This window comes from Orycteropus afer, unplaced genomic scaffold (genome assembly GCF_000298275.1).
Source record: "Orycteropus afer afer isolate SDZICR_OR568_19922 unplaced genomic scaffold, OryAfe1.0 scaffold00732, whole genome shotgun sequence".
NCBI lineage: Eukaryota > Metazoa > Chordata > Mammalia > Tubulidentata > Orycteropodidae > Orycteropus > Orycteropus afer.
The window spans coordinates 448362-469304 of record NW_006922319.1 but is presented as its reverse complement, the minus strand read 5'-3'; the positions used below and the strand labels follow the sequence as shown (position 1 = coordinate 469304).

The 20943-nt window shown below is 39.6% G+C and overlaps 1 protein-coding gene across 1 annotated transcript in view; it reads right to left on the bottom strand.

Moving 5' to 3' along the window:
* DNAH3 (dynein axonemal heavy chain 3) overlaps positions 1-20943 on the bottom strand; it is a 308795-nt gene that overhangs the window by 83046 nt on the left and 204806 nt on the right. Inside the window, exons 36-39 of the mRNA XM_042783203.1 lie at positions 20579-20679; positions 17720-17825; positions 14924-15053; positions 10045-10290 (exon numbers count right to left, since the gene is read on the bottom strand). Coding sequence (XP_042639137.1) covers positions 10045-10290; positions 14924-15053; positions 17720-17825; positions 20579-20679 — 583 coding nt within the window. The remainder of the gene's footprint in view (positions 1-10044; positions 10291-14923; positions 15054-17719; positions 17826-20578; positions 20680-20943) is intronic.

Genomic DNA, 20943 nt, shown 5'->3' with positions numbered 1-20943 from the left:
TTTTTTTTTTTTTAATCAGGAATGGGTGTTGGATTTTATCAAATGCCTTTTCTGCATTGATTGATATGATCATCTCGTTCTTTTCCTTTGTTTTATTTGTGTGATAAATTATGTTGATTGTTTTTCTAATGTTGAACCATTTTTGCATACCTGCTATGAACCCCACTTGGTCATAATTTATTTATTTTTTGATATGTTGTTGCAGTCTGTTGGGTACGATTTTGTTGAAGATTTTTTTCATCTATATTCTTGAGGGATATTGGTCTGTAATTTTCCTTTTTAGTGATGTCTTTGCCTGGTTTTCATATGAAGGTTATGCTTGCTTCATAAAATGAATTTGGGAGGATTCTATCCTTTTCTGTATTCTGGAATACTTGGAGTAGTATTGGTGTCAGTTATTCTCTGAACATTCAGTAGAATTCTCCAGTGAAACCATCTGGGCCAGGGTAATTTTTTTAATGACCTTTTCAATTTCTTTTGTTGTGGGTCTGTTCAACTTTTCTACCTCAGTCTATGTTAGTTTAGGTAAGTTCTATGTTTCTAGAAATCTGTGCATTTCTCCTGTTGTTGTTGTTGTTATGTGCCGTCGAGTCAGCCCTGACTCATAGCGACCCCTCCTTGGGTTTCCGAGGGAGTATCACTATGGAAGTCCTAGATTTTCAAATTTGTTGGAGTACAGTTCTACATAGTATCCTGATACTCTCCTTTTAACTTATGTTGGTTCTGTTGTGATGTCACCAAATTAATTTCTTCTTTGTGTCATTTGTATTCTCTTTCTCTTTGCCTTTGTTAACTTTGTCAGTGGCTTGTCAATTTTATTAATCTTTTAAAAAACCAACTTCTTGTTGATTTTTTCTATTGTCTTTCTATTTTCCATTTCATTGATTTCTGCTTGAACCTTTATTATTTCTTTTTTATTTTCCTTTTTAGTGGTTTTTCTATTTTCCTTTTTTATGCTTCATTTATCTCTGCTTGAATCTTTATTATTGCTTTTCTTCTGTTGACTGTAGGCTTTTTTTTTTTTTTTTTTTTTTCACTGCTCTTTTCCTAATCATTGGAAATGTTGGGTTAAAGTGTTGATTTTGGCTCTTTGTTCTTTTCTGATGTGTGCATTTATTGCTATAAATTGATCTCTGATCACTGCTTTTGCTGTGTCCCAAAGATTTTGGTATGTTGTGTTTTCATTCTCATTTGACTCAAGGAATTTTTTAATTTCATTTTTTATTTCTTCTATTACCAGTCATTTTCAAGGAGGGTGTTATTCAGTTTCCATGCATTTGCTCTTTTTCTGTTGATCTTCCTCTTGTTGATTTCTAATTTTATAGCATTATGATCTGAGAAGATGCTTTCATTATTTCAGTGTTTTTAAAATCATTAAGGCTTACTTTGTGGCCCAACATATGGTCTGTCCTGGAGAATGTTCCATGTGCACTGGAAGAGAATGTATATTGTGCTGTTGTTGGGTGAGGTGCTCTGTAGCTGTCTCTAAGGTCAAGTTGGTGAATTGTATTGTTTAATTCTTCTCTGTCTTTGTTGAGTTTCTTTCCAGTTGTTCTATCTTTGATTGAAAGTGGTGTTCTACAGTCTCCTACTATGACTGTGGAGTCATCTATTTGTCTTTTCAATCTGTTATAGCTTGGTTTATGTAGTTTGGGGCTCTTTCATTGGGTCCATAGATATTTATTATGGTTATGTCCTCTTGTTCAATCAATCCTTTAACCATTATATAATGTCCTTCCTTGTTTCTTATTGTGGTTTTTGTTTTAAAGTCAATTTTATCAGAAATTAATATTGCCACTCCTGGTTTTTTATGGTTGCCATTTGCTTGATGTGTCTTTTCCCAACCTTTGAGTTGCAGTCTATTTGTGTCTTTCTCTCTAAGGTGTGTCTCTTGTATACAGCGTAATGATGGATTATGATTTCTTATCCAGTCTGCAACTCTCTGTGTCCTGAGTGGTGCACTTAATCCATTGACATTCAATGTAAGGATCTACAAGTAGGAATTGATTGCTGCCATTCTGTTATGTGTTTTTTTGTGATGTTACTGATTTCTTGTTCTGTATAATTTTCTGTCCTCAGCTCGTTTCATTTACAAATCATGTTATCACTTCCCTCATTGCTATTGTTTTAGATTTGCTAAATATTTGTGCTTGGCTTTTTTTTTTTTTTTTTTTTGATGTGAAGTTTTATCATTTTTCTTTGAGGTTATCCTGTGATTTTTAATTTTCTTCCCAAATTTAAAACAGTATGTTCTATCTTGCAATTGTCTTGACTTCCCACCATTTAGAAGTTCTGTAACTACACAATCCCCCCCCCCTTTTTGGTTTGTAGTTGTCCTTCTTTGCCAATTGATGTCTTTTGTTCCATGTTCACAATCTTGTGTTAATGGTTGGTTGTTGTTTGCTGTTGTTGGTTCTCTGTCCAAAGGACTCCCTTTAGCCTGTCTTGCAAGGTTGGTCTGGTTTTAACAAATTCCTTTAATTTCTGCTTATCTAGAAATGTCCTAATTTCACCATCATATTTGAGGGACAGTTTTGCTAGGTATATAATTCTTGATTGGAAATGTTTTTCTTTCAGGGTTTTATATATACCATCCCATTGTCTTCTTGCCTGCATGGTTTCTTCCAAGAAATCAGAGCTTAGTCTTTTTGGTTTCTCTTTGTAGGTAACTTTTCGTTTTTCCCATGCTTCTTTCAGGATTCTTTCTTTGTCTTTGGTTTTGATGAGTTTGATGATGACATGTCTTGGTGGTTTTCTTTTGGGGTCTAACCTATTTGGGGTTTGTTGCGCTTTTTGAATGGATATAGTCTTGTCTTTCATCATATCAGGGAAATTCTTTTCCAACAAATCTTGGGCAATTTTCTCTGTAGTTTTATTTGTCTCTTCCTGTTCTGGAATTCCAATTACAGGTAGGTTATTCCTTTTGATAGTATCCCACATGAACCTTTGGCTTTCTTCATTTTGTTTTGATCTTTTTTCTGATCAATCCCTTTCCAAAGAATTATTGAGGTATTTGTCTTCAATCTCACTATTTCTGTCTTCCATTAACTCACATCTACTCCTTTGTCCATTCAATGTGATATCTATTTCTGAAAATTTAGTATTAATCTTCTGGATTTCTATTTGGAGATTTTGTGTCATTTCTAATTTTTCATTTATTTTGTCATTTTGTTCTTGTATTGGCTTCTGAAATTGTTCTAGGGTTTTGTGTTTTCCTCAATTTTGTTAGTGATCTGTTTCTCAGTCCATAGAAGGTACCTAAATAAAATTGTTTTGAATTCCTTATCAGGGAGTTGCAATGCTGCCTCTTCCTCAGGGATGTGTTCTGGGTCTGTATCCTGGTGCCTTGTTTCTCCTGCTTTATCTTGCTTCTTTGTGTGGACTGTGATGCTCTGTTGTCTCCAAGACATTGTGACATTTTTGTGTTTATATTTAATTGGTGATTGTATGTTTGAGTGATTCACTGAAGAGTTTAGTTTTCTTTGGATGTATCTGAGTAAGCAGGGTACTGTGCTCCTCTATTTGATAGTTGGCAGCATTTATGCACTCATCAGCTGTCTCCTTTTCCGTCATCAGCCTCCTGTATCTGTGTTGTCTTTGGCAATTGGAGCATATTCTTAGGTCCCTGGAATCTGAACAAGAATACTGTCACTTTAAATATCCAAAATGGCTGCTGCTTATAAACACTGAAAAAGGCTGCACTCAGCTGCTGCTTGTAAAGATTCAAAACTGCTGCACCCTCTGGACAGCCAAAACTCCACAGCTCAGTTTGTCTCCTTTTTTGCTGTTTCTCTCCTCATTCATAAGCTACCCACACAGTAGTCCATGCAGCCCTTGGTGAGCAGGGCCAATTTTTAGGTTAATTCTCAGGTCCTAACATCACTTGAGGAGCTCTGGTAGCATAGTGGCTAAGACACTTGCCTGCTAACCAGACGGCTGGCGGTTCAAACCCCCCAGCCACTCCTCGGAAGGAAGGTTGGGCAATCCTACTTCCGTAGTGATACTGCCTCGGAAACCCAAGGAGGGGTCGCTATGAGTCGGGTTTGACTCGACGGCACATAACAACAACAACAACAACATCACTTGGAAATATTCAGGCTGTCTGTGTTGTCAGGCCTCCTGATAGTCCACAGCTCCATTTGTCTCCTTACTCACTGTATCTTTCATTTCAAAGCTCAGGGCTCCAGCATTATTTTTGTTATCTGTGTGAATTGGTTTCTCTTTTCTTTGTTGAAGAGGGTCTGTGTAGATTACCTGCCTGTTCCACCATCTTACTAGAAGTCCTCCGTTGCCTTTAACTCTTGTGCTTTTCCCACAGTCTTTCTCTGCCTTGATCATTTTGTGCTGACTTCCCCCTTATTAAAGTACACTTTTCTTCAGAAAGTCAGTGAATCTTCAAAGTGCACCCAATGAATGGGTGAAGAGAGGGGATTTTAGTACTTTCTGTTCAAGGGACTCCCTGGGTTGACAAACAAGGCTCTATGTCAGGTGATGTGAACCTGATATTTAAAGGATCTCTGCCTGCTCTTCTGAATGTACATCCTCCAACTTGGTTCCTCTACCATTTATTTGAGAAATCCATTTCCTCAGGGCTCCAACCATGGAAAGCGCAGCCATCCAATCAAGAAGGAATCTTTAGAGCCCTCACCATCAGACTCTTAAGCATGGACCCTTGTAGAAAGGTTAAAAAGGAATTTTAAGCTTCTTTTAAGATGAGTGTAAGAAAATATACTCAAAGCCAAACATAAAAGGCACATACTGTATTATTCCATGTGGATGAAATGTCCAGGAAAAGAAAATATATTTTGATAGGAAGTAGATTTGTGGTTTCTCTGGTGATGTAGTGGATAAGGCATTTACCTGCTAACAAAAGGGTCAGTGGTTCAAATGCACCAGCCACTCCATGGAACGAAGATGGGGCCATATACTTCTGCAGAAATTTGCAGCCTTAGAAACCCAGCATGGACCACTATGAGTTGGAATTACCTCGATGGCAGTTAGTTTGGTTTGGTTTTCAGGCTGAGGATGGAAACAGTGATGAATGATTTTCCTTAATGATGCCATCACAGTTGACAGGAGATGTTATAGGGGGAAAGTTACCTAGAAACTTACTGGGAGCTGTGCACATCATCTGACCTCCAGCTCAGAGGAGAAAGAAAGATGTTGTCATTAAGTGGACCAAGAGTGAAATCAAGGCCAATTCATGCACCATTTCTGTGGACCTAGAGCATGAACAGATTGATTGTGAAAGAGGGGAAAATGGAAAATATCACATGGAACCTGTGAAAAAAATAGTGTAATATATATCATGTTCCTTTTTTTTTTTTTTCCTTTTTAGTAAATAGGGATCCAAGCCCTAAACGATCTTTTCTTGTTTTTGAGTGCCATTGAGTCAATTTTTGACTCACAGCAACCTCATGTGTCACAGTGGAATTGCCCCATAGGGTTTTCTAGGTTGTAATCTTTATAGCAGATTGTCAGGTCTTTCTCCTGCAGAGCTGCTGAGTTATTCAATTTGCCAACCTTTTGGTTAACAGCTGAGCACTTAACCATTGTACCACCAGGACTCCTGAAAATAGTGCATAAAAAGGTAAAGGAATATCATATGGGAGTTTAACCTGAAGGGCATACCTCCAATCCTTATTTAATGCAGGATTCAGAACAAGATTTCAGGAAGCTGCTTGGTATCCTCAATAGGGTGCAAATAATAATAATTTATTTTATAAAATAGACTCAGAAAGTCATAAAGAGAAACAAACTAAGATAAAAAGGAAATGCAATAACATAAGAATGAGTGAAGGATCAACTAATAAAGATGATGGCAGTAACAACAGTAACAATGTTTTTTTTAAATTTTTATTGTGATTTGGGTGAAATTTTACAGAACAAATTCATTTTCCATACAGCAGTTCACATACACTTTGTCTCATGACATTGACTGCAATTTCCCACAATGCAACAGCTCTCTTCCCACTTCCTCCCCATGGTTATCTCTTCCCTCTGTCCTTCCTTCCCTTGCACTTCTGCCCCCTGAGCTGTCTCCCTGTGCATACACAGCCCTTCCATTCTCCCATGATTGATCTCTCCAAGGAGTAAATGTAAATGTAAACGTTCAGTTCATATGCTTGTGAGTTGTTTGGCTGGAAGACACAGAAGTGGGTTCAACTCCAGACCTGAAGGGAAACTAGGGGCCATAGTCTCAGGGGTTCCACCAGGCTCTATCAGACCAGCAAACCCCACAAATCTGATCTAAGCCCCCCTTTTTTATGATTTTGAGTTTTGTTCCACATTGTTCTCCCACTCTATCCAGGATCTCCTACATAGATCCCCCTCGGAGTGGTTGACAGTGGTATCCAGGCACCATCTAGTTCTTCTGGTCTCATATAAGCTGAGGATTACATGGTGCACCAGTCCTTTGGACTAATTATTCCATGCATCTTTGGTTTTCTTCATTCTTCTTTGCTTTGGATGAGGAGAGATCCATCATTGCATATAGACAGCTGCTTGCAAGCTTTTACAATTCCAGTTGCTACTCACCAATGTAGGATGTGAAACAATGTTTTTGTGTAGTATATGTTATGCCAATAGAGCTTGATGTCCCCTGCGGCCATGGTCCTGAGCCCACAGGTCCAACTACTTGCTCCTTCTGGGTAGCTGGCTGTGGCCAAGAAGTGACTACAACCTTGTCCCTTGTCAGCTCTACTAACAATAACAATTTTTAATATTTATTCACTGTATAACCAGGCTCTAATCTACATGTTTTTAAGATGTATTAACTGATTTAATTTTCACAAGAGCACCATAAATATCTACTATAATTATTGTTCCCATTTTATAGTTGATAAAACTGAGAGGTTAATTAAGTTCTTCAAGGTCACCCAAGTGGTGTTGGAGACAGGATTCAAGCTTTTCAGTTTGACTCCACAGCCCATGCTCTTAATCATTATACTAAGAAAGGAGGACAAGAAAATAAAAAATACAACAGCAGAATGAAAACATTCAAGGCTGTAAAGAGTATAATTGAAGCTGTGGGCTACTGATATTAATGACAAGAAGGGGCAGCCCACTTAGGAAGGACAAACATATGAGAACAAGGAAAGAGAGGATGATAGTTATAGACACCAGAGGACAGGAGGCAATTAATAGACAATTGGTTTTCCCAAAAAAACCAAACCAAACTCATTGTCATCAAATCAACTCTAATTCATAAGGAGGACTAAAACTAATGGAAAATCAAAATCAAAACCAAACCCACTGCCACTGAGTTGATTCCAACTCATAGTGACGCCCATTAAATTTCCAAGGCTATACATCTTTACAAAAGTATATAGTCTCATCTTTCTCCCATTGAGCAGCTGGTGGGTTTGTCCTCTGACCTTCTGATTAGCAGCCAAATGCTTTACCCACTACACCATCAAAGCTCCTTAAAACTAATGGAAGGAAAGCCAAAATCAAAGATACAATAAAAGAAAACTTGGCTGTGCTGACTGAAAGGACTCATCGTGTTCCAGGTAAGGTAAACAAAAGGAGATCAATATCAAGACATGGCCTGTTAATTCGGGACTATCATGTCAAAGAAACAACAAACAAGCAACAACCCACTGCCACCGAGTCAATTCCAACTCATAGTGACCCCCACTGAGTTGCCAAGGCTGTAAAGCTTTGCAGAAGTAGATTGTCTCATCTTCCTCCCATGGAGCAGCTGGAGAGTTTGAACTGCCAACTTTCTGGTTAGCAGACAAATGTCTTACCCACTAGGCCACACCATTAAACAAAGAACATAAACAGAACAAGAGAACATATGAAAAACAAACAACCACTAAATATTAAAAACAAAAAATGTACCTCACTTCTAATTAAAAAAAAAAAGAGCAGAAAGTTAAAACAATAAGATACTATTTTCACATTTGAAATCACCTGTGATGTCAGAAAGGGTAATAACGGTGTTGGTGAGGGCACAAGGGAAATTAAAACATGAAAAGTATATTGACCTTTTGACTCAGTATTTTTATTCATAGGAAATTGTCCTAAGGAAATAATCAGGGGTTATGAAAATACATAGCTACCAGAATGTTGCTTACTACAGTATTGCTAACCTTTCTAAAAAGGAGATGGGTTGAACACATTATGGTACGTCCAGTCAATTTTTAACACAATCATTAAAATTTATGTTATAGAAAAAATTGTTGAACAAAGTAGAAATATGTTTGCAATATATCAAGTGAAAACAATTCAGGTTTATAAAGAGTGAGTACAGAATGATCTCATATTTGTGAAAATTTCTCTATATGCACAGATGTATAGGGAAATGTCTATGAGCATGGTCATCAAAATGATAGTGGTGGTTGTTTGTTTTTAATTGTATCTTCTTTCTTTTATCATATTATCTATTCACATTTATTTTTTTCTTGAAAAATAAGAAGGAACATACTATTATCTAACTAATGGAATGGCACAGGGATTCAGTGCATTTCCTGTAACAGGCTGATCATGCATCGCATCAAGTGTGCCAGGTGTGCCAGGGAGAGAGGGAAGGGCAGTGGCACCTACTTGGTCATTCATTTTTCTATTATCACAAAAACTTCCAAACACACAGCAACACTGAGAACATTGCACAGTGAACATTTGGATACTCACCTTCTAGATTTTACCATTAGCTTTTTACTTGTTTTATCATATACCTGTTCATCCCCCTATCCATCCATTAATTCATCTTAGTCTTTCCTTTTACAACTTTCAAAGTAAATGGAAGACATCTGCACATTTGCCCCTAAATACTTCACCAAACCAAAACCCATTGCCATCAATTCTGACTAAAAGCAACCCAATAGGACAGAGTAGAACTGCCTCATAGGGTTTCTAAGGCTGCAAATCTTTACAAAAGCAAACTGCCACATTTCTCCCATGGAGCAGTTGGTGGGTTTGAGGTGCCAACCTCTCAATTAGCAGTCAAGTGTTTTAACCACTGCATCATCAGGGCTTGCTAAATACTTCAGCATGTGCATGATTAACAAGGCATCAATATTTACTTTTTTCCTTTTGAAATAAAATTTACATACAATGAAGTACATAAACATTTAGTACATATTCACTGAGTTTTGACAAATGCACCTATCTGTGTACCCCAAATCCATCTCAATATATATTGATTGCCATTATCCTAGGAAGTGACTTCATTGCCCTTAATATGTTTTTTTTAATAATCACAAAAAAATAAAGCTATTTGGAAAGTATCTAAAGTATTACCATCTTTTTGTTTAAATATATACATAGAAAAAAACTTGAAAAAAATATAAAAAAGTGATTATCTGTGAAGAGTGGGATTACCATTAGTCTTTATTTTCTTCTACTGCCTTCTCTGTATTTTCCAAATTTTATATAATGCACAAATACTACTTGGGTGGGAAGAAAAAGCAGTAAAAGCTAATTAAGAGAAACCTCATTCAATTTTTTAGTAAGGGATGTCACACACAGACAACATTTACAGCTACTAAGGTGACAATTTTGAAGCTAATGTATGTACCAAAATGGGAAATGTTTCCATATTCTATTAGATTACAATTACAAAATTAAAAGAAATATTAATAGCATGATCACCATGATGTAAGATATGTAAGTACATAAAACAGGACTGAAAGAAACTAAGAAAAGCAGAAGTGGCTATGTTTTCTGTTCTGTTCCCTGGGACCTATTTGGCAATTTAACATTTTCAAGCGTACAATTTAGTGACATTAGTTCCATTCATCATATTGTGCAACCATCACCAGTATCTGTTGCCAAATTTTTGTGCGTTAAGTTTTGAATAAAAATAAAATGTTACAGTACATTTTAATAAATAAGGACAGCAGTTAAAACACCCCATAAGACCCTCACTTCAGGGCATACACTGGGCAGCTCTAAAGAAATGAACTCACCAGGCAAGCTACAGAATCTTCCTTGGTTTCTGTAAATGTCTGCTTACATAGTCCACAACTTTTGGCAAAGTTTAGAAAACAGGATCCAAAGTATTATGATACAGAGCACAATAAACAGGTACTAAATTACCTCTTTCTGGAAAGATGTTGTTTTTGGTGAGTTTGACACTTTTGGGCCTTGGGTGGTTGTCATTCATGCCCATGATCAAGTTGCGGAAAAACACATCAAATTTCTTTCTGCTGTCTGCATTGATGGTACTGGCCACACTCCACACCAAGGCAAAGAGGAATAAGCCTTGCAGCCAGAGGAAGATCTGTTGGCTTGTCAGGCCTTCAAATAATTCATTTTCCTCCTCTTCCACATTCCTGATTTCATCTAAAAGAGGGCAGAGTGCACAGTGACGTCGCAGATACACAGGACATGAACTGGCTGGTTTCGCCTGTGATGGACTGATACCAGCTGAGAGGCCACACTGCCAGATCCTTTCTGTACAACCATCTTTATTTAACTTAATGCTCATAACAAAGTTAGAAAAGAAGCATGGCGGTCCTCATTTTACAGTAATCTGTAACTACAGGAGGCCATGGATCATACAGCTAGGTTGCAGTGAAGCTAGATTTGAATCCAAACCTGAATCATTCCAAAGCCCAGACTCTTGACCCTTAAACCAGTGCTTCTCAAACTTTAGTGCACACATAAATCATCAGAGATCTTATAAAAATGTAGATTCTGGTTCAGTGGGTCTGGAGTGGGGCCTGAGTGGGGCCTCTTCATTTCTAATGAGCTCCGAAGTGATGCTACCTATGCTCCTAAGCTGGTACTTTGAGTAGCAAGGCACAGCAGTATACTTTCTTCTTTCAGATGAAAGGATAAGTGCAAGAAAAACTGACAATTAGATGAAAGTTTTCCTCTAAATGTGCCCTCCTCCCTTTTAACATTCCTCTTGTTCCCTTCAAACACTTACCCTCTACCTATGCTGCTTATGGTTACCCAGGAGGCTTTGCTCCTGGGTCTTCCTGCTTCAGTTAGTTCCTAGAACTTTCCTGCTGCTTGTCCTTCCAGTAACATTTAAAAATATCTGGCGCTCCTCTTCAGTAACAATGAGCACCCTTAGCATGCAGATCTTGATTTCTAAACGTCCCTCATCAACATAAAAAACTTCTCTAAGAGAAGTGATTGATTACAGAAAGCACTGAGCCAGGAAAAATACAGGATGAGTGTGGAACATCTTGTGGTATCAGAAAATAAGGAAGTCTTGAAAATGGGGACATGTCACAAGGACACAAGAGCCAACCTGAAAGAATTCCGAATCTTCAGTCCTTTGAGCAACAAAATAATGATAGAACTGGATTATAAACCATGGAATAAAATAAATATCCATGAGTCCATATTTTTATCAACAAACAATTAAATAAGTAAGTAAACAGGAAAGAAGAACAGTTTTTCATTACAGAAGAACCCTAATTTGTAAATGTAGAAAGAACAGAAATAGAAAAAAGAAAACAGAAGTGGAGAATTTCCATAACTTCTATTAACCACAAACCAGTCATCATTGCAGGAAGATCCCTTAATGGATGCTAAAACAATGGGGGAGTTTGAGGAAAAAGAGGTTATTTGCAAAGTCTCAAAGTATCTCCCCCAAGATATTTACTAATCACGAAGAAAAACTAGTAACTTTACAGTGGAGAAATGTGGCTCTTATCAAAGTTAACTTCACTAGCATTAAGACAGATCAACATCAACACCATGTACACGACAGGATGCACTGAGAATGAGACATCCTGTGTTATTCTAACCAAAAGTGCACAAGTGCCTCAATCTGATTATGAGAAAGTATCAGGCAAGCCTAGATCAAAAGATATTTTATAAAATAACGGATCAGTGCTCATCAAGTGTCACGATTATGAAAGACAAGGAAAAGACTGAGGAGCTGTCATAAATTGGAAGAGCCTAAGGAGACAGAGGGGGCATTGATGATTCAGTGGTAGAATTCTCGCCTTCCACGAGAAAGGCCCAGATTCAATTTCTGGCTAATGTACTTCACGTGCAGCTGCCACTCATCCATCAGCGACGGTCTATGTATTGCTTAGATGCTGACCAGGTTTCAGGGGAGCTTCCAGACCAAGACGGACTAGGAAGGAAGGCCTGGTTATCCAGCTCTGAAAACCAACCACTGAAAACCCTATGGATAACAACGGTCCAATCCACAACCAATCATGAGGACTAAGCAGTATTCCATACCATTGGCATGGGGTCATCATGAGTCAGGGGTTGACCTGAGGGTAGCACATAACAAGAATAAGGAGAAGGAACAATTAAGTATGATGCAGCATTCTGAATTAGATTTGTTGTTGTTGTTGTTATGTGCCATCGAGTCGGACCCAACTCATAGCAACCCCTCCTTGGGTTTCCGAGGCAGTATCACTATGGAAGTAGATTGCCCCATCTTCCTTCCGAGGAGTGGCTGGTGGGTTTGAACCGCCAGCCTTCTGGTTAGCAGTCAAGTGCCTTAGCCATTATGCTACCAGAGCTCCCTCTGAATTAGATACTGGAAGAGAAAAAGGACATTCATGAAAAAAACTGGTGAAATCTGAATAAGGTCTGTAGTTTAGTTAATAGTACAATAACCATGTTAATAAAACCAAAAACCAAACTCACTGCCATTGAGTCGATTCTGACTTACAGCAACCCCCACTGGGTTTCAGAGGTGGTAAATCTTTACATAAGTAGATTGCCCCATTTTCCTTCTGTGGAGTGGCTAGTGGGTTTCAACTGCCAACCTTCTGGTTAGCAGTCAAATGCCTTACTGTGGTCATGTTGGCAGAAGGGACCATTCCCTGGAGATATCATGTGGGGTATAGTGAAGGGTCAGTGAAAAAAGGGAATGCCCTCAACTATATGGATTGACACAGTGGCTGCAACTATGGGCTCAAGTATAGCAAAGATTGTGAGGCTGGCACAGGACCAGGCAGTATTTCATTCTGTTGTACACAGGGTCACTATGAGTTGCAGCCAGCACTATAGCACTAACAACAACACAACTATGCTAATTTCCTAGTTCTGATCATTGTGTCATGTTTAGGTGAAAGAAAAAAACAAAGCTAGGTGAAGGGTATACATGACTGTCAGTACTCTTGCTACTTTGCTGTAAGTCTGAATTTATTCCAAAATAGAAAGTTAAAAGAACCTTTAGTTTACTTATCTCAAAGTCGTTAATGATGTTATGATGGGTGCCATGTTCTTGCATTTGAACACTGACAGAGTGAAAAGTGAAGAGCTATGGAATCAGACACATGTGCATTCAAACCTCGTCTCCAGTGTTTAGTGTGTGTGTAGTCGAGCATTCCCCAGAGGATTCACAGCTATAGATTTGGGAAAGTAAGAGATGAGGACACTCAGAGCTAGGGACAGTAAGTCTATTTCTGGCGTTGATGTCTTTTTTCTCTGAGAGCATACTATACAAGAACAGTAGACAGAGCATGGGAAAGTATGTAAATTTTTAAAATGAATACAAATATATGACACAGTCTGTAATGGTGTACTTCTGAAAACATTGCTCATACATTTCATTTTAGAAAAATCAAATAACCTTCAGCCAAAGGAAGGATCATTCAACTGTTCTCCATATAACAATTTCTGATCCATACTTTCAATGTCTTTGAAAGAAATAGAGTAAGAAAATAAGTTCATGTGCTAGAAGGTATAAAGAAGATCCATCTTGAGTTTGAATTATATGTCATCTTGAAAAAGAAATGGCATTCAATAAAACTTCTCCAAATGGACGCATCCTTTGTCATGCCCATTAGAATCCGTGAAACTGATTTATGGACAAAAGTTATAGAGGTATCTGATTTAACCATAGGAAGTATATAAATCATAGAACCATCAGTTTAAGTGCCTTGCAGAACTTTCTTAATTTTTAGAAACTAATGTGATCAGTTCTTTTATACATGACTGTGTATTTGTGTGTTTTGTGAATTTATACTTTTGTGATGTAAGTTTTCTTAACATGAGGAAACTTCCGTATTTTTCTTCAGAATCTTTATGTGTAAGATAAATTCCTGCATATCACCGACATTTATTTTTCTCCAGTAGAGCCCTGAGAGTCAAAGAGCTACAGGAATTATTATTCCCATGTGTGGATGAGGAACTTAAGTTGAGAAAAGATAGGGTCATTTGCACAAGGATACCAGCATGCGAAAGCTGGACAATGAATAAGGAAGACTGAAGAAGAACTGATGCACATGAATGAATGGTGTTGGTGAATACTGAAAATACCATGGAGTGCCAGAAGAATGAACAAATCTGTCTTGGAAGAAGTGCAGCTGGAATGCTCCTTAGAAGCCAGACTTCATTTGTTGTACTTTGGTCATGTAATCAGAAGGCACCAGTCCCTGGAGAAGAATATCATGCTTGGTAAAGTAGAGGGTCAGCAAAAAGGGGAAGACCTTCAATGAGATGGATTGACACAGTGGCTGCAATGCAACTGAAGCACAGCAACAATTGTGAAGATGGCACAGTACTGGGCAGTGTTTCGTTCTGTTATACACAGAGTCAGATGAGTTGGAACTGACTCCATGGCACCTAACAACAACCAAACCCAAAAACCCAAACTCACTGCTGCTGAGTCAGATCCGACCAAAGCAACCCCTCCTTGGGTTTCTGAGGCAGTATCACTACAGAAGTAGATTGCCCAACCTTCCTTCCGAGGAGTGGCTGGTGGGTTTGAACCGCCAGTGTTCTGGTTAGAAGTCAAATGCCTTAGGCACTACACTACCAGAGCTTCTTCTAACAACACAACCCAGCAAATCAACGCCCAAATCAAAGCTAACGTCTAAACACACTGACTCCACCAAACTCTACTATCTACATTTCAAAAGCTAGCTTGTTCTGGACCAAACAGCCTTGTCCCATTGTAACTCACAGGGGAAAAGGACGGGTAGAAGCAGAGGAAATGGCTGCTGCATCTCAACCTCCCCTTGGCTTAAGAATCATGGGTAGCACTTACCAAGCAGAGAGGAGTACAGCCTCATCATTGAGAAGGCAAGATGGATGGGAGACGTTTGGACCACAAATCTACACTGAAGGCGAATAAATTCCAGGCAGGGCTGGACGAGCCACATGAACATGTCATCAACCTAAGAGCAGAAAGCTATGTGAGATCTAGAGACATTACCAAAAAGTAACTTGAAGATCAAGAGCTGAGTCCATCTAGGGGAAGCTGGAGGTACTGTAAGATTGCTGATTACTTTTGAATGTAGATACATAGGGGGAAGCCCACTGGCACCAAACCTCTGCCCCTAGCTTCCTCCTTAATGGTCCTAAGACTGTACAGCCCACAGGCCATACTGAACTCAGTTTCCCATCCCTATCCCACCCTTCCATCCCACTGCCCAGACCTTAATACTCAGTAAGGCTCAGAGCTATTATGGTTCAGCAACAGAATGTAGGAGCTAGGTTGAGGACCCAGCCACTGTGTCTGACTTTGTTTCTATAAGAATGCTAAGAATTCCAAACAACTGATTTACAAATAACCAGCCTTTTTAAAGTGATAGGGAGTGCAGAGCTAACTTTGGGGTTCATTCTCAGTAATTTATGTACTTATTTCCTTTCCTCCTCTTTCCACCCCCCTCCTTCCTTCTTTCCTTTCTTACTCATTTTGTGAGGGGATATAAAATTGCCTCCCTCACCCAATTTAACTTTTTTTTTTTTTTTTTTTAAATCACTGGACTCACATTTCCCCTTAGTATTTTTCCACTTTTGTTATACTTTAATTGTGATTCTCACTGTAAATTACCTTAATTTTTTTTTTTTTTAGAAGCAGGCAAAACATCAGTAAATACATACACAGATGTGAAAAAAAAGTTGGCACACAGTCAACTCTGATTCCTGGAGGCCCCACGTGTGTCAGAGTAAAACTGTGCCCCATATGGTTTTCAATGGCTGATTTTTCAGAAGTAGATTGTCAGGCCTTTGTTTTGAGTCATCATTGGGTGGACTCGAACCTCCAACCTTCAGGCAGCAGCCAAGCACATTAACTATTTGCACCACCCAAGGACTCGAGGTATGTATACATGTAAGTACCCGTGTATAGATGCATGTGTATATATTTATATATATATACTTATATATATAGAGAGAGACTATGTGTGTATACATGGATGTGTGGTATATTCAGCAAATTCATTGAGCATCTACAAATTACACTGTCCTGCATACTGAAGCTTAATGATGGACAAGATAGACAAGGTCCCTGCTCTCATGGAGCTTACAGTCTGGGGAAGGAAGGAGACAAACAATAAACAACTAAGCAAACAAGGAAATTTTATAGGTCATAGAAAGTACTAGCAGGAAATAAGGGTGCTACAATGGAGAATAAAAGAAAGGGTTTAAACATGGTAGTCAAGGAGGTCTTCTTGGAGGACGAAACCTTTATGCAGAGATCTGGATGCAAGGTTGAGCCACCCATGAGATGACTTAGGGCAATCTTCCCAGGGAGAGGAATCAAAAGTGCAAAACCTTTTGGTTGGTAAGACCTGAGGTTTTCTCAAAACAAAAACAAGACATGAGGAGTGGAGAATAATGAACTGCACCTGAAAAGAGAGCAGGTAATGAGGTCAAAGAGAAGGCCCGGGACAGATGAGATCCTCGTAGACCCTAATAAGGTACTGATTTTGTGCTAAGGATATTGGGAAGTCTCTGGAGGAATTTAGATGTGTGAGGATTTGGTAATTTTCAGGATATGTGTGCGAAGACTGGTCCCTGAGTGTGTATGTGCACTTGTGTTTGTAGAAATCTCTGTGTTTATATATACTGTACATGAATGTGGTGTAGAGCCTAAGGCATTTGACTGCTAACTGGTTCAAACCTACAGGTCTGGAAGCATAGTGCCTAAGGCACTTGACTGCTAACCAGAAGGCTGGAGGTTCAAACCCACCAGCCACTCCTTGGAAGGAAGGTTGGGCAATCTACTTCCATAGTGATACTGCCTTGGAAACCCAAGGAGGGGTCGCTACGAGTGGGATCTGACTCGATGGCAGTGGGCTTGGTTTCGGTGTTTTGGTACATGAATGTAAGTGGTGACAGGCACAGGGCCATCCCACATCATTCCCCCAAAGTGTTTCTACAGTAGGAACAGGCCCTGACTCAGATTCTTCTTCACTGCTTCAGTGGAAGACTTTCCAAAGGCTCTCTATTACTGTAGAAAAGGACAAGAGGCACCACAGACATGTCTTTTCCTTGATTCTCTTCTTCCTCCCTCCATAGTCTGAGGGCGTGGCCAGTGTTTGCCTAACCTGAACTTTCACACCTCTTTTTGGAAAGAAGAAAGTAACTCTTAGGAGCTACAGTAAAAGCATTCCCAACTAGTTCTAGCTCCCTAGAGAAAGGAAGTATGGAGTTGGGTTACTTGGACGGGGAGTGGCAGGCAGAGAGGGACACAACTCTTCCTAACTTGGTCCATCTCATGGGCAACTTCTAGAGATGCTTCTGCTAGGAGGGGAATGGGGAAGGCGTGACCTTCCTTCTGCCACAGAATGGCTCTTTAAGCACTGGAATTTTCCACGGAAGTTGAGGAGGGATGGAGAAAGTGAAAGAAGAAGGAGGAATTGACTCCATTACACCACCCCATCCCACACAAAGAAAACGGGAAAAATAGCAGGCAGCCAGGAATCAAGGTAAGGGGAATAGGCAGGGAAACCCCTACCTCTTCTTGCTTCTTGGAACCATGATGATGAAGAGCAGCTGGGGGGCCTTTGAGATGAGAAGTTAGGAAGAAGAGAGGGAGGGGGCCTGAGGGTCTCACCAATTCCTTGTGCTCTCCAGTGAGGATGGGGGGCAGCGTGTCCATGTATGACTCCTTCAGGGGCTTCCAGCCTAGCTGATGTGGCTCCATGTAGATCATCCCACACCTGGCAAGCACAAACAGTGGTAGGCTGGCCCACACCTGGGCTCCCATTCACAGAGGAGGGAGGCAAATGAGGGCAGTCATGGCAAGGGAAGGAGCTGGAGCTTGGGTTGGGGCACAGACTCCTCACCATCTCCAGGCCAAAGGGAAAGTGTGCTGGTGATGAGAGAACAAGGTTTTTAGAGTCAGAGAATTCTGGATTCAAATCCCAGCCCCAGATTTTACCTAGTAACTAGGTTTTTTTTCCCTTCTTTCTTGTTTTTAGAATTTATTTCATTTTTGTTGTTGTTGAGAATATTCACAACAGATCTTACATCAATTCAACAATTTCTACCTGTACAATTCAGACACTGAATACATTTTTTGAATTGTGCAACAATTCTCACCCTCCTTATCCAAGTTGTTTCTCCTTCATTAACATGAACTCACCAGTCCCCAAAGGATCTTATCTAATTTTTCGAGTTACTGTTGTTAGTTTGACCCCATAAGCAGGCTTCTTTAACGTCTCTGAATTTCTGTGTCCTTGTCTACAAAATGTGGCTCTGGTGGCCTAAGGCATTTGACTGCTAACCAAAAGGTTGGTTGTTCAAACTTATCAGCTGCTCCATGGAAGGAAGATGGGGCAATCTACTTCTAAAGATTTACTGCCTTGGACACATTGGGGGTCACTATGACTCAATGGCAGTGAGGTTTTTTTTTTTTTTTTTGTGACAGCAGTGAGTGAGTTAGTGGTTTGTAAGCTTGTTATAGTGGTTTATAAGCTTGTTATAGTGATTAGATAAGAAAATAACAGTAAAGAATTTAGCACCACACCCACCATATACGCATTGTCACTGAGTTGATTCTGACTCAGTATACCCTATAGGACAGAGTAGAACTGCCCCACAGTTTCCAAAGCTGTATCTTTACAGAAGCAGACTGTCACATCATTCTCCCACAGAGTGGCTAGTGAGTTGGAATTGCCAACCTTTCAGTTGGCAGCCAAATGTTAATCCCTGTGCTGCCCGAGCTCCCTTGTCCAGCACAAGACCCTTAACCAGTGGTAGCTATTATCATAAATACCTGTGTACCAACATGCAGCATTTTATGTAACACGTGTCTTTTAAATTTTCATTCTGTTGCATGTGGATGCTGTCTTGTTGATTACAAATACTGGCTACCATTTACTGAGCAACAACTGCATGTCTGGCACTGTGCTTGGCCTTAATCACTAAACATTCTGTGTCATGGCCTGAGTTTAGACTTGAGGAGACTGTGGCTCAGAGAGCTGAAGTGACTTGGAAGGGGTCTGGCAAGTGCTTGAGCCAGGGTGGGAGCCCAAGTCATTCTAACTTGCATTGTGCTCCTTGGATTCTACCACATTGCCTTTGGGAATGTGGGCTGGTTTTATTTTATTTTTATGGACTTCAGGTGCACAGGTGTGGATTAATTACCCTCCTTGGTACACTAACGATTAGCCCATGCCTGGCCTTTCCTAGTTAATTGTTTTCAGTAATAAAGTAAAATTTTCAGTAATAAAATAAAGTGCCCATGATCTCACTACCCAGACAGAAGCTAGGATCTTGGATAATAACCATATAACTTATAACCATGTAGCCATAGCTAATCCTACTGCCCTGACATTTCCCCTGAAGTAACACAACATCTTTAATCTCATGGTCACTTGTTCCCTGATTTCTTTCCTTTTTACATAGTTTTATAGTATTTCCAGAAGGCTGGCAGTTCAAACTCACCAGCCACTCCTTGGAAGGAAGACTGGGCAATCTACTTCTGAAGAGATACCACCTTGGAAACCCAAGGAGGGGTTACTATGAGTAGAATTGACTTGACAGCAGTGAAGTGGTTTTTTTTTTTTTTTTTGGTATATGCCTAAAACATAAATATTTTTATTTTAGTTGTTTTTAATCATTTAAAAGAGGCACAATGTTGTATGTAATATATTTGTTGTTGTTATGTGCCATAGAGTTGGACCTGACACATAGCGACCCCTCCTTGGGTTTCCAAGACAATATCACTATGGAAGTAGATGTAATATATTGGACTTACTTAATAGCACTATGATTTTATCCTTAAGATATGAAGATTTATTCATATAGGTTACATGTCAGTATAGCTCATTTATTTTGAGTGCTACATAAATACCTCTTGTATGACTGTATTAAACTTTATTCATTCACTCCTGTTAAAGGCATTTGAATAATTTCTATTTGTTACTGTGAACTACACCACTATGAATATTCTTCTACATGTATCTTATTATAAAGGCACCCTGGTGGCATACTGTCTAAGGCATCTGACTGCTAACCAGAAGGCTGGCAGTTCAAACCCACCAGTCACTGTGCAGGAGGAAGACTAGCCAATTTACTTCTGTAAAGATTTACTGCCTCGGAAACCCAATGGGGGTCACTATGAGTCAGGATCGACTTGATGGCAGTGGGTTTGGTTTTGGTATCTTATTATATGTGGGCAAAAACTTCTTTTGGGCATATCCTCAGGAACAGAATTACTGGGCATGAGGTGTATGAATGTTCAGTTTTGGGAGATAATGTTAAGCTCTTTTCCAAAGGATGTGTTGAATTTCAGACTCTTCCCAGCAATGTGGGTTGAGGACTGATTTTATGAACAACCTAAGTAAGAAGAAATAATGCAGGTGAAATGCTAGATCATCACGTTTGTGGATTTTGAGACACTCTCACACCCTTGTGGGTCAGTGGGGCCATGCCGTCCCCCAAGGTGCCAGTGTACAAGGTGACTGACCTGCTCACAGTGGCTGGTGAGGCCTGCTCAAGGTCAGCTGGCTCGAAGATCAGGCTCATCTTGGGGCTCATCTGGATAATCTCACCACTCATTAAACACAACTAAAAGTGCAAAGCAGAGAGAGGGAGGGCAGGCACTGGGGTTAAATTCCATCACAAATGAAAGGCTTCAGTGGAAACAGAGCTTGTTTGAATTCATTCAACATGTATTTTTTGAGCACCTACTATGTGCCAACACCATAATGTTAGTGTTGATGAAGTATACTGAATGTACCATGGACTGCCAGAAGACAGAACAAATCTGTCTTGCAAGAAGTGTGGCCAGAATGCTCTTCAGAAGTGAGGATGGTGAGACATCCTGCTTGG